This window comes from Vicugna pacos, chromosome 5 (genome assembly GCF_048564905.1).
Source record: "Vicugna pacos chromosome 5, VicPac4, whole genome shotgun sequence".
In the NCBI taxonomy this organism is placed as follows: Eukaryota; Metazoa; Chordata; class Mammalia; order Artiodactyla; family Camelidae; genus Vicugna; species Vicugna pacos.
In genome coordinates this window covers 46,875,907-46,890,621 of record NC_132991.1, presented here as the reverse complement: position 1 = coordinate 46,890,621, position 14,715 = coordinate 46,875,907, and the positions used below count along the sequence as shown (strand labels likewise).

Here is a 14,715-nt window from a genome sequence, read left to right as displayed (position 1 = left end):
GCTCCATACTCTGACCAGACACAACTTTTTAAACTTTTGGCTGAAAGTGAGATAATGGCAGTAGTTCTGTGAAAAGTTCCAGAGTAACACAGTTATCATTATTGAGAAATATCACATACACATACACACACACACTAGTCACCCCTTATCCAGAGGGGATACATTCCACGACCCACCTTGGATGACTGAAACCACGGATAGTACTGAACCCCTATATATATATATATACACTATGTTTTTTCCTATACATACACATCTTTGAAAAGATTAATTTATAAATTAGGCACAGAATCGCTTCTTGGCCTTTTGGCTAAGATCAAGTATAAATTAGGCACAGTAAAAGATAAACGCAATAATTTAAAAATAGAACAGTTATAACAATATACTTAATAAAAGTTATATAAATGTAGTCTCTCTCTCAAAGTATCTTACTGTACAAATGTAAAGCCTTTTTCATCCTAGCTAATACTTACTGCACACTGGATGCAATTCATAGTTTGAGGTGAGACAGCAAAACTAGCATGAATTTCTTTCTCCTTCATAATTTCACAGATAGAAGGTTCATTCTTACCATTGATCTTAGCAACCTTGGCTTACAATTTTTTTCCTTTATTAAGTTGCGATCTTTCACCTTTTCACTTAAAGGAAGCACTTTATGGCTTCTCTTTGGCAGATCGGAATTGCCAGCATCACTAAAGTAAGGGTGACTTGAACCCAGGCACTTGATGCCACAATTGATCTGATAACCTAGATGGCTACTAAGTGACTCATAGGTATATGTATACATAGAGACAGACATGAGCATAAATTACATAAGTATATGAGATATACGTATGTATTTAGAGATATCAAAGAAGTTCCATATTTTTAGTTAATTCATACTAATATGATATAACTCAAACCAGTTTGGTATTTGACCATTCTTAAACATGGAGCCTTAAACTGGACCCACTTTTTTTTTTTTCTCTGGCAGCCAAACAATGGGAATGTAGTTAGAACTCTTAAACTCAGAAAGCCAAACCTCTTCTCTTTGTGACTCATTTTTGGTATTGCAGGGAGGTTGATAGCATTTTTGAACACAGCTCCTCATTATCGTAACAACTGCAGTTGTGTTTTCTAGGTTACATGGGTAAAACAGACTGAGGTTGGACCAAAATGTGCCAGACTCAAGACAGTGCTGTTAGTGTAATGAAAAATGTAGAGAAAGTGACACATTTGACATTGTATTCTAATTCTAGCCACAATACCAGGGAGGTGTGTATTTGCTATGTTGTTGCTAGCACATGTCTTTAAAGGTTTCCCATTAGGCCTAATTATAGAAAATTGACTGTATTCATTTCTTTCCTTACCTGCCTCACTCTGGTAGATTATATCTACGTATAACTGGCTGTGATGAGTGGTGTGTGTGATAAAGACTGTTAAATGTTTATAATATGAATGAGGTATCTTAGTGTAATTTACTTTTCAACACAATGCTTTTATAATATGGTTTGCAGAAGCATGTATATTTGTGTCTCTTGGAGAGGCTCCATTCTTTCTTTGACATGTATATGTTCATTCAACCAATATTCTAAGTCCTCAGGATTCAAGTCAAATAAAGCAGGACCTCTCTCCTCAAGCAGCTACTGTCTCGGTGGGGAATGGAGCAGTAAACCAAGCATTTCAGCAGAATTGTGGCAGTCACCTTGCTACATGTGTGCAGTTCCTGTGGCCGAGTCCTGTAGGAGAGTGACAGATGAGAGCAGAGTGCTAAGCAGGCATCACGGATAAAAACTTCTGTCTTCTAAGCTTTGAAGTTTGGACTTTATCTTGAAAGCTAAAGGAAGTGAAAGTGTTTTAAGCTGGAGAAAAACACGATTAGGGTTAGGCTTAGAAAGCACATTGTGGCTGCAGTGTGGGAAATAGACCAGGGAGGAAGTGGACATTTTAGAGACGAAAAGAGTGGTGTAAGAAGGGTTATGATAATCCTAGCGACAAGTGATAAAGAATACAGTAAGAAGCTGGTTCTAGATCTTGCCAGGAAGGGCAGGAAAGGAGAATGTGTAAAGCACTGGAATCCACAGGCCTTGGGGACCAATCATCATGGGATTGAATGAGAAGGGGGTCTCGTAGATGTCGGGGACCAGTCAGCTTCCCCTGTGTGATCTTCTCTCATGTCATACCTGCTTGGTAAAACCACAATCCTGTTTAAATCCACCTCTCCCCACTCTGTGCATACTCCCAAGGATCTGAATATGGCTGGAGAGAACCGAGCTCTGACCAGGCTTCACATTAAATATATGAACCTCGAGTCAGCACTTAGTGCTCCCCACTAGTCATACTGTGCGTCCCTGAGACATTTCACCCTCTCTTTCCCCTCACACCTCCCAATTCTCAGTTCATAATCTTGCGTCCTACCTTGCTCCCAATTGAACCAGTCAGCAGAGGGCTCCCACAGACGTCCGCCACCACATCGACTCAGCCTTGTCAGCATTTGGGTCCACAGGTTCTGCCTTCTTGCCGGTATCATGGATAATGACCAGCTCTCCACTCCACTAGGTCCATTTCCCCTCATCTGCTCAAGGATGTAGTCCTAACAATTCCCCTCTCTCCTCTGTCATCAGTGGTTTTTCTTTTTCTATTAAATATTGTCATCAGCCCACAAGCATCCTGTTATTTCTCCCATATTAAAAAATTCTCTTGACCCTACTTTTTCTATCTGCCCTGCCCAACTTCTTTGCTCCCCTTTGTAGAAGACACTTGAAATTGTTGTCTGTACTTGCTGCCTCCGATCCTGCTCCTCTTATTTTCTCTGAAACTCATCCCTGCCCAGCCCGGCTTGTCTCCTACACTCCAGCAGGAGAGCTTAGACAAGGTCACCAGTGACGTACTAAAATCTAGTGGTTGGTTCTTTTCTTGCTTATTGTGTTGGCAGCACTGGACACAGGTGATGACTTTCCTCATTTCTTTCCAGGATGTTACAGTCTTTTGGGTTTTCTCTTGCCTTTGCAGGGTCCTTTGCTGGTTCTTCTCCTCCCTGGCTGCTTCATGTTGGAGTGCCCCAGGGCTTGGTCCTTGATCCTCATTTCTTCTCTTCCTGTGTTTACTCTTTGATGATCTTTCCAGTTTCAGGTTTTAATACAACTCATATTTCCAGTCCAGTCCACTCTCCCCAAATTCCAAACTATATAAATACTCAATTGCCTGCTCTGCATCCTCCCTCAGATATCTAATGGACATCTCAACTATACCTCATCCCAAACAGAACTGACCTTTGACCCCCCTCTCCAAACTTTCCACGTCTCAGGTAATGACAGTTCTGAATAGAAGATCAAACCAGCCATAACCTTCTCTTAAACCAAAGCCTAATTCAGAGCAAGACCCTAACTCTTCAGTTCTGTGAAGTCTGAAAGAGGTGAGGAAGTTGCAGAAGAAAAGTCTAAAGCCAGCAAAGATTTGTTCAAGAGGCTTAAGGAAAGAAGCCATCTCCATAACCTAAAAGTGCAAGGTGAAGCAGCAAGTGCTGATGTAGAAGCTGCAACAGGTTCTCCAGAAGATCTAGCTCAGATCATTAATGAAGGTGGCTTCACCAAACAGCAGAGTTTTCAATGTGAATGAAATTGGAATTCATAGCTTTACATTGGAAGATTAGATGCCATCTAGGACTTTGATGACTAGGGAGGAAAAGTCAGTGCCTGGCTTCAAAGCTCCAAAGGACAGGCTGACTCTCTTGTTAGAGGCTAATGTAGCTGATGACTTTAAATTGAAGCCAGTCCTCATTTACCACTCCCCAAGTCCTAGGGCCCTTAAGAACTATGCTAAATCTAGTCTGCCTGTGCCCTGTAAATGGAAAAGCAAAGCCTGGATGACAGCACAGCTGCTTACAACATGGTTTGCTAAATATTTTAAGCCAACTGTTGAAAGACCTACTACTCGGAGAAGAAGATTCATTTCAGAACATTACTGCTCATTGCCAGTGCTCCTGGTCACCCAAGAGCTCTGATGGAGATGTGCAGTGATATTAATGTCGTTTTTATGCCTGCTAACATAACATCCATTCTGCAGCCCATAGATCAAGGAGGAGTTTTGACTTTCAAGTCTTATTTAAGAAATACATTTCATAAGGCTATAAACTGGCATAGATAGTGATTCTTCTGATGGATCTGAGCAAAGTCAATTGAAAACCTTCTGGAAAGGATTCACTATTTTAGATGCTATGAAGAAAATTTGTGACTCATGGGAAGAAGTCAAAATAACATTAACAGGAGTTTGGAAGAAGTTGATTCCAGCCCTCATGGATGACTTTGAGGGGCTCAAGACTTCAGTGGAGGAAGTAACTGCAGATGTGGTGGAAACAGCAAAACTAGAGTTAGAAGTGAAGCCTGAAGGTGTGACTGAATTGTTGCAATCTCATGATAGAACTTTAATGGATGAGGAGTTACTCTTATGAATGAGCAAAGAAAGTGGTTTCTTGAGATAAAATCAGCTACTGTTGAAGATGCTGTAAAGACTGTTGAAATGACAACCAAGGATTTAGAATATTACATAAACTTAGTTGATAAAGCAGCAGCAGAGTTTGGAGGATTGGCTCCAATTTTGAAAGAAGTTCTACTGTGGGTAAAATGCTATCAAATAGTGTTGTATGTTACAGAGAAATTGTTCATGAAAGAAGGAGTCAGTCCATTGATGAGGCAACCTTCATTGTTGTTTCATTCTAAGAAATTTCCACAGCCACCCTACCCTTCACCAGTCACCACCCTGATCAGTCAGCAGCCATCAGCACTAGGGCAAGACCCTCCACCAGCATAAAGGTGACTCACTGAAGGCTCAGAAGACAGTTAGCACTTTTTAGCAGTGAAATATTTTAAAATTAAAGTATGTGTACTTTTTTTTTTAGTCATAATGCTATTGCACACTTAATAGACTACAGTGGAGTGTAAATATAACTTACATGCACTGGGAAACCAAAAAATATATGTAACTCACTTTATTGCGATATTCACTTTATTGCAGTGGTCTGGAATGGAACCCACAATGTCTCAGAGGTGTGCCTGTGTAAGCAAGAAATAAACTTCTGTTGTGACTAGTTATTCTATATATTTAGTCGATTTAGTCATAGTCGCCTTAAATTATTCTACTGTCTCAGTTGTGTAACTGAAATAGTTCTTAACTGATCTTCCCCCTCATGGTCTATCCTCATAGAATGTTCCTTTTAAAACGTCAGTCAGATCATGTTGCGCTGCTACTCAAAACTGTGCGCGGGCTTCCTGTTTTACGCAGAGTAAAAGCCAAGCCCTTACCATGGCTCACAAGGCCCTGTGTCATCTCCCAGTCCCCTTCATGGTTCCCATCTCCTGCTGTCCCCTGCCCCTCCCTCTCTCCCCTGTGCTGCTTGGGCCACACCAGCCTCCTTGTCCCTCAGATACTGCAGCAGTGCCTCTCTCGGCCCTTGCACTGGCTCCTCTTCCTGGAATATTCTCTAATACCCACATGGCTAATTTTTCATATCCTTCAGGTCTACCCAAGTTTTCCTTTCTCAGTGAAGGCCCATCCTGACCTCTGTACTTAAAATTGTATTTCATCACCCCCAGCATTTCCAATCCTTACCTATTCTACTTTGTTTTTAGAACACTCTTCATTTTGTAGCATACTATATGATTTCATTATCAATTACATTTATTTCTCTCTTCCCTTCCTCAAATATAAGCTCCATGAGGGTAGAGATCTTGGTCTGTTTCATTCATCAGTATTACCTAGGTGCCTAGAACAGTACTTGACACATAAGTGGGTGCTTAACAAACCCTTGTTAAACGAATGGGAGGTGCAAAGCGCTCATTTAACGTTTACTCTGTTTTAGAGGACGTGTTCTCCTAGGTGGGCACATAAGAGTTTGGTACAGGAGTGGGACAGAAGCACTTTAATTGAATCACTACTGATTGCTTCTATGTGCTGACACAGCCTTTAGCTCAACTTTTGATTCTATAAAAATAAAGATTATTATGCTCATATATCTCTTGGGTATTGTGCTGATCCCTTATTTAACACTTAGAATATGTGCCACAGCTGGAAAGCATTTTTTATGAATGTTGAGTAGTAGTATTGAATTATTAAAACCAGCTATTTTAAAATCAGCCTATCCACTCAAAAGCCTGCTTTCACCTTACTTTACTTCTGAGACTTTTTTTAGGGTCATCTTTTGCTCTTTTTTTTCTTTTTTATTGAAGTATAGTCAGTTTACAATGTTTTGTCAATTTCTGGTGTACAGCATGATGTTTCAGTCATACGTATACATACATATATTCCTCTTCATATTTTTTTATTATAGAGTACTACGAAATTTTGAATATTGTTCCTTGTGCTATCCAATATGAACTTGTTTTTTTCCACATTTTACTCTTATTTAAAAATCATTGTTTATAAACTGCTGGGTAGTAGGATGCTTGGATGTCAGAATCTGTGATACCTCGAGGGATGAGTAGATTTGTGAAGTTGCAGATCACAGCTACAGTTCCAAAAACAATCCCTTTGTCAGTTAACTATTAGGTAAACAGATTGATAGTTTTCCACTTCTTCACCCGTACTACCTAGAAGTTACTGGAACCTAAGGTGGGAGAATAGTGGGGAAAGAAGTTTGTTTTTTTAAAATTTACCTATTCACCTTCCTAATGTAGTCTGCTAATGAAAAAATAAGTAATATCAAGAAGATGAATAACTGGCTTTCAGTAGGTCAGTAAATAATAATTACAGAGCTTTAAAAAATGTAAATAGTCTTTACTGAATTTTAAAATCTGACAGCAGATAGAAAGCTACCCTACTTGGCAGGCTGAAGGTTAATGGTTTTCTTGGATAAAGTCTAAAACATCTTTATGCTTAAAACTTCAGTCTCAGTACTGATCTTGAGTTCCCCTAAAACCAAGTTCTTTATTCTCTTTCTTGTCGCCTCTGACTAGTGCTAACTGAACATTAATCAGCTAGAGTCAGCTGACTAAAATTACTGTTGTTAACATTGTTTAATGTCCTAAAATCGCTATTATGGAAATCATCATTAATGTACAAACTCAGGTAGTTTCTCCGGGGCAAGATGAGCTAACAGACCCCTGAGCCATGGGCCACCAGACCAGAGAATTGTAGACCAGAGACATCCTGACTCTTGAAACTGTGATTAAGAAATATCACAGAAATGTCATGGTAATTAACCCCAGCCTCTTTGTTCTTCCCCTGTAAAAAACAAAACAAAACAAACAAAAAAAAACCCTAACTCAAAGACAAAGTGGGAGTGAATCTCAGACGTGGTTCTCAATCCCTTGCTGAGCGCCCCGCAGTAAACCCTTACTTTGCTGCAAACATCTGCTTGTCAGAGTTTAACTTTGCACCACAGGTACTGGGTCCCTTGCTCCCTTGCTCAGTTACAGTACCAACAGGGGTGTTTTTACAGAATTGAGGAGGAAGGCACATACCTAGAAGTTTTTCTTACTATCAGCAGAGGGTAAAATGTTGAACAATCTTTCTAAGTTCCATAACACTTCTGATCTCATTTTTGTCACCTTTTCCCTCCAAGTCGTTTTCAGCTCTGTAATTCTTTGACAGGTACCCACTTTTCCACTGTGCCAGCACTGCTTTTTCTTGAGGTTTTCAGAAGTTAATTTTTTGAGCTAGTTGAAGTTTAACTATTATCCACATGATATTTTCTGTGGTGTAAAATGCAGTGAGAAAAACTAATTTGTAGGAGGTAGTGGAAAATGTGCGCTTCAGTGGAAAGCTACATTGTCTACATGCTGTACGTCCTTCTGGGTGATCTGATTCTAGTCTTTGTCTTTGAGCTGTTTTAAATGAGCTCCTCCACCCCTTCCTCCTCGTCCTTCTCCTTCTCTTCGTTCCTCTCCCCTTCCTCTTCCTTGCCCTTTCCTTCCAGCCCTTCCCTCTCCTTCTCTCCCCAGAACTTAAAAAATAGATCCAAAGCTAGATTTGAATATTGACTGACTTACATGCCTTTAATTCAGAATCTACCACTGTAGGAAGCAAACAGCAAATGTGTATGTTTCTCCCTTATCCCTCTTCTCTGCCTCCAAACAAGTGAACCATTTTGAAAAACCAGGCAAAACAAAATCTTGACACTTGAAAATAGTTGTGTGTGTGTGTGTGTAGGCTTTATATACGTACTCTAGATTGCTCCCTGAAAAATCAGTAATGTTTGGCCAAGATCATATCGTTTCTTAAAATTTCGCATACCTATACCCTAACTTTCAAGAAGCATCCTATAGAATTCCAGGCCAGGTTTAAAGAGCCAGCCTATCTGTACTATTTTTTACAATGTGAACAAGAAGAAGATAATGATTTCTTGTGACTTCTGACAAGGTCAGTACCACTGTTAGGAAGGAGGTACATTGAACATTTTGGCAGTGTTCTAGTTCTTTGTTTTTGTAGCATTGCCTTCAGAAGTATATGTTCTTTAAAATTGAATTTGAATTAGAAAAAAAGTGTTTTGAAACTGCTATTTTGAGCAATAGCCATGGAACAGGGTTTCCTCAGTAAAATAATCTGAAACATGAAGCTATAACATTGTGGGGGAGGAGGGGAAGGGAATTAACATTTATAATACTTTTATTGTTTATTTTATGGTCTTAAGGTTTCCTTTGGAGAGCAAAATACTTCTATATAAAACACGCTCTTTTGTTTTTGTGGAAAATAAAATATAAGAATTAAGACTTTAATTTGAAAGACTGGTTTGGTGAATTTGATTAAAATGTTTTATGTATGAAGAAAATAGGTCATTACTTACAAAACTCTACAATAAATGTTAATTTAATGAATTCCATTGATATTTGAAATATTCTAAAATGACATCTGTTTAGTTATCAAATTCTTATGCTATATGCACTTTATATCATATTCAGTAATGGTAGAGTAACTTAAAGTTTTCTTTCTCTGGTGGCAGAACATAAAACATTTATGCCAACCAAGCTAAAACTTTTTATGAGAACCTTTTATTTTTAGTTAGAATTTTTTGTTCTTCTCATTTCCCATTTTTTCTACCCATGACATACCATCATAAAAAAGTTAACTGCTAAATATAGAAAATGAGAGAAAGCAAAGCATGTAATTCAGCACAAGTACTAATTTAAAATCATGTTTTACTTAGTCACATTGACTGCAACCAGTTTTAGCCTGTACAAAGTTCCTTGACTATTATTATGAACTTTAAAAACTTAGAAATAAGTATACAAATGTTTGTATACACGTAAACCTTATTATTGCATATAACACTTAAATTCCCAGTTTGATCTGTTTGCACGTAAACTGATTTGGGATCATTCATAATCATTATTTATGATTAACTATCATAAATCATGGCTAATCCTTTCATTTGATTATCAGTGTAATGCTGTACTGTCTGTGAGTTTGAAAAGACTGTTCCAGATCACTGCTTAAATAATGACGTCTTAAGACATCTGCAAAACATCTAAATGCTATTGTGGAGAGGGGGACTTCTCTATCCTCTTAAGTTCAGTGTCTGGGGCTTATAAATTAAACTGACAAAAGAGAGATGAACAGGAGAAAAGATTTGTTTCATGTGCACATGGGGGAGGAGGGGCTTACAGCAGATAAATGAAAACCCCAAAGAGGCAGTTAGTTACACCCTGGGGCTTATATACCATTTTAACAAATGTTGATAAAGTGTGCAAAAGAGACTAGAAAAGGAAAAAGAGGTTGGAGCTTCTGAGAGGAGTGGGAAGTTGTGGGAGGGTGATTGGGAAATGTACAGTAAATAAGAGTTTTTTAGTGTGTTTCTCTAGCAGACTCAGGTCATCTTGGGAGATAAAAATTGTCTCTGGAGTCATTCTGTTCTCTTTCCCCTTTTTTGGGGGGAGGAGGACACCATCACAAAGGGAAGTTAAATCTGCCCTGCTTTTTGGCAGAAAGGGGGAGGGCAGATTGCTCCTCCTGTGTTTGCTCTTTCTTAATTGCCTTCAGCTCAAAATAATCCTTATGCTAAAGTGGCATATTCTGGGGTGGCATTTTCTGATCCCCTTCACCATCTAGATAAGAGAAAAAAAGACTTATTTTAAATTTAAGTTTTATTTGACATTTCCATTATAGAAACGTAGAAAAAGATGTCACTGGTGTGTGAATTTATTTTGGACCTACAGCTTATAAAAGTTCTGTATTAATCATCAGTGTTACCTTTTTTCTTTTAATTCAAATTTCTTTTGGGTAAAGCAGGATAATTATTGAGCAATATAAGGCGAAAATCAAGTGTGTTATGAAGATTACTTAGGCAGTCAGCTGAAGCATATTAGGGACTTAATGAACTTAAATAAATAGTATTTGTCTTAGATTATAACACTATTACAGAACCAAACTTGGGTCCACTTGGCCACCATGTGATGAAGCCAGTTTACTGACATTGGGTTGTAGTAAAGGAAAGCACAGCATTTATTACACAGCTCAGCAAGGAGAACAGGTGGCTCATGCTAAAAAGAGCCATACTCCCTGATGGCTTTCGGGGAAGGGTTTTTTAAAGGCAACATTTGGGGTGAGGGCTACAGGGTTCATGACTTTCTTCTGATTGGTTGGTGGAGAGGTAACAGGTGGTGTTTCAGGAATCTTAATCATTAACCTCTGGTTCCAATCAGTCTGGGGTCCATCTACTTGCTTGGGATCAGCATGTAGTCACCATCTTCCTGGTGGGGGTCTTAGTTCCTGCAGAACAGCTGAAAGATATGTATCAGGTTCTTCCCTGAGGAGGAACTGGGACTCTGTATTATCATTGAACTGTTGTTTCTTGAGTGCTTTTCCTTTGTTTTTGTATTCCCTCACTTCCATAACTAGTAGCTGCTTGAGTCTGCTCTTTGTAACTCAGGGAAGGCCTAGGAGACTGAAGCCTTTTTCTACAGACAGGAAATGGGGAACATGAAGAGGCTCTTGTGCTCTGGAGGGTCCTACAGGGCCTGCTCTGTTCCAGCACCATTGGACTACCACACCATTTGGGGCCATCAGTCCCTCAGCATTCACTATTACTTATTTGTACGTGTCCAGGATTTTCGTCAGTGAGTAGAATGTGTTCAAGAACTTCACTTTCTTATTTCCTTAGTCACATAGGCCTGATAAAAGTAACCTTCAACCACCTGCAAAGATGTCATGATCTAAGGGAAAGGCCATGAGCTCCTCATCTCAAAATGTTGGGGACCCCATTCTAATATGTCTGAGGCTCCAGTATTATATCGTAGAAAAGTTAATCTTGGTTTCTGTTTTTTAAAGGTGATATTCTTTATTTAAAAAGTTATAGATAATACTGAAGTCCCTTTTTTGCCTTTCCTGTGGGGCCCCTCAATTCAGTTATCTCTCAGCTTCAAGAGGTAACTATTTGAATTTGGTATATATTTTTCCAGATCTTTCTCTATGCTATAAATATATTGTGGGTGCACGTGATTTTCCTAAATGTCATATTGTAGTATTATTCTGTAACTTACATTTGTGTTCAACAGTTTGTCTTCATGTTAGTCCCTGTAGAACTACATCATTCCTTCGAACCATGTATATTATTTATACTATAAAGCAATTTAGTTATTTCCTTATTGGTATATATTTATTTCCATTTTAAAAATGATTGTGAACAGTGTTTCTGTGAAATTCTTATCTATGTCTTCATGTGTACCTGTGTCAGTTTTCCTCTCCAGTAAATACCAAGGATTTGCACACTTTTAGTTTGAGTGAACACTGTAAAACTGTTCTTCTGAATAACATTTTATCATAAAATGGTGGAACCTTAAATTAATTCTTTAAGTTAAGACCTAAACATTGAATCTTCATCTCAAAAGCAAAGATTTACTTTCAAGCAGATGCATGACCCTACCCTAATAAACTCTGGACCTAAAAATAGAATAGCTGTCATGTGTAGCTGTAGAGACCAACTGGCATATTTTTAGCACTCTGAATTTTATGAGAAGAGAAATTGTGCAGCAGGACCAAATCAGGTGGAATTTATTTTGAGATGGTAAATAACCTCACTGCAACCTCAGCAGACAACCGAAGATTCCTTAAGGGTAAAGTATTATTTATATATAATTTTCAGGAAAAGGTAAAATCATGTCTCTCCTACAGGTATGAAGATGAACACATGTTTTAAAATGTATTTACTTGTAGGATATGAGGAAACCAGGCAAATGTTAATAATCAGTTCAAAGGAAAAGTCAAAATAGTATATATTTATATGAAGTCAAGGAATGTTGAGATGAATTGCAGTTAGAGACAAGACCTATTTTTCTCCTGGAAGTGGGGTTGGAAAGAAGCCAATTGAACCACTACTATGCAGGAAAAGTTTATATATATATATAGATATCAGTTACCTGCGTCTTAGAGAGTTCCAAAATAGCTCAATGATTTGGGCTAGATAAGCCATCATCGTATGTTATAAATCATGCATAGTTTTTAACTGAAACAAAATTTTTTTCTACATGATGAATAAATATCTCAAGTTTGCTGAAAACAGTATCAGACCTTGATGTCCATTGAGTGGGTTATCCAGTCTTGGTCATCAGGCTCTGTGTAGAGGCCAAGGGAGATCAGAAAGGATAGACTTTGAGTTGGGAACTGCCATATTTAACTAATTCAGATGAGTCAGTGTCAGACAGACAAAGCATTTGGGTTTTGATACTCCTGACTAACAATCCCAGTTTTAGCTTGGGCTCTACCACTTTGTCACCTTAAACAAGTGATCTAACCTCTTTGATTCTCAGTTTCTTCATCAGTAAGACAAGACTGATAACACTATCCTATGAGAATGAAGTAGAATAATTCATCTCACTGTGAGGAGTAAATTGTCTTCAAATACAGTTAAGGCACATAACTCAATAATAAATATAGTCCTTGGTGCCACCCAGGTAGCGTCTCAGGAAAGCTGATTCCATTCCTGTCAGGACCCCATTTAAATGTCATCTCAGAGACCTTTCCTCTTGACCTAACTTAAGTACCTCATTAGTCCTCCCTGTTATGTTCCTCACTTGTATTTTCATTACACCATTTATCATTATTTCCTGTTTTCATGTTTGCTTGATTTCTTTAATTTTTTTAATTGTCTGTCTCTCATCATTAGAATGTAAATATCAAAAGAGTAATGACAGTTTTTGTCTTATACAGGTAGGACGATACCTACCACATGCTTGCCACTTAGTAGATGTTCCTTGAATGAACAGGGCCAATATTTTAAGTCTACCCAGTAAAATTCCTCAGAATCTATCCTGCTGGGCCTTTCTGTAGCTATGGGGAGCACACCAGCCATGAAAAAGCCTGGGAAGATAAACTGTAGGGAGGAAGAGCTGATGGGAGAACAAAAGGGCAAGATTATGGGAGATGTTAACAGAATGGAGAATATGGTGGAACAGGAAGGGAGGGGCTGGGAGAGAAAGCCTCAGTCTGTTCTGACACAACTGTGGGCATTAAATTTTTGGATGTTTTATTTTACTCTTGGGATAAAGTGATATAAATATTTTTTCTAGAAGTGAAAGATAATTTAGTTTAACTCTTTTTACATATACAGTGTTTCATAAATAAGAAAAAGGTATGTGAGTTGAAGTGACCAGTCCAAATGGCATGATCAGTCTGCTGAGAGGACTGGGGTTCCAGCCTCTGATTTTTCTAATCTTATTTTTTTTCCTAGTATATGCTTTAGTTTGTCACATATTCAGAGTGTTGAGCTATGTTTTGAACATTTCCATTTTGACAGATACTCTTTTTTCTCTTTCCCAATAGGTAGAAAACAGACCGAAGTATTATGGAAGAGAGTAAGTATGGATTATCAGAAAACATTTTCTAGATTGGAGTATGTAACAGAGACAGGTAAATGGATGTTTTTTAGTAAAAATAAAAGCAAGAGGAAGGAGGTTTTCGAGTTTGAATGAGTTAAATTATTTTTCTGATTACAAATGTAATTGTCACAACTGATGAAAATATAGAAAATAGAGTCAGGTATCGAGAAGAAAATAGCATGGGAGAATGTACGTGCAGTAATGTTAAAATAAGGATGCAAGTCATATAAGTAAGTAATTCTAGATGTATATAAAGAAAAGTATATATTACTATGTATGTTTATTTTAAGCATGTAGATACATACGCACATGTATATGCATACAGTAGGGTATAGGTGGTTTATTCTATAGTTATAATTTATTTTCTAAATTTTCTGTTAATAAATTCATGCTGCCTAGAAATAACTTATGTTAACAGTTTGAAGTATTATCTTCTGATGATCTATCTTATTAGTGGTTTTTACAAAATTGAGATATTATACATATAATTTTGTAGCCTGGTTTTTCCATTTACTATTAATAATAAGCATTTTTCTATTTTATGAAAAATACTATAATTTTTAAAAGCCATAATTCTTCTGATTATTTAAAAAAAAAAAGAACTTTAGCCCTTTGGGGAAAAGAATAAAAATCACCTATAATCCCATTTTTCCCCAAATAAAATAATTTTTTTTCATGGCTTAAGACCATATCAGATAAACAGTAATGTATGTCGCAAATATTTTTAAGTTATCTAAATTCTGGTTAAATTTTCAAAACTCTTGTGAATGGAACATAACACTTAGGAGCTAGACGGAGCCACTGGTGTTCTTTGTGATTGTACTGTGATTTAGTCATTTTTCTGCTTTCAGCATATAGGTTGATTTTAAACTGTAATGTTAAAAGTAACGCAATAAGAAATATTTTAGTGCATAAAGCTCTTTCTGGGGTG

General features: G+C 37.7%; 1 protein-coding gene across 1 annotated transcript in view; it reads left to right on the top strand.

Moving 5' to 3' along the window:
• CHN1 (chimerin 1) overlaps positions 1-14,715 on the top strand; it is a 174,147-nt gene that overhangs the window by 52,779 nt on the left and 106,653 nt on the right. Inside the window, exon 5 of the mRNA XM_031678330.2 lies at positions 13,729-13,760. Within this exon, the coding sequence (XP_031534190.1) occupies positions 13,729-13,760 (32 nt within the window). The remainder of the gene's footprint in view (positions 1-13,728; positions 13,761-14,715) is intronic.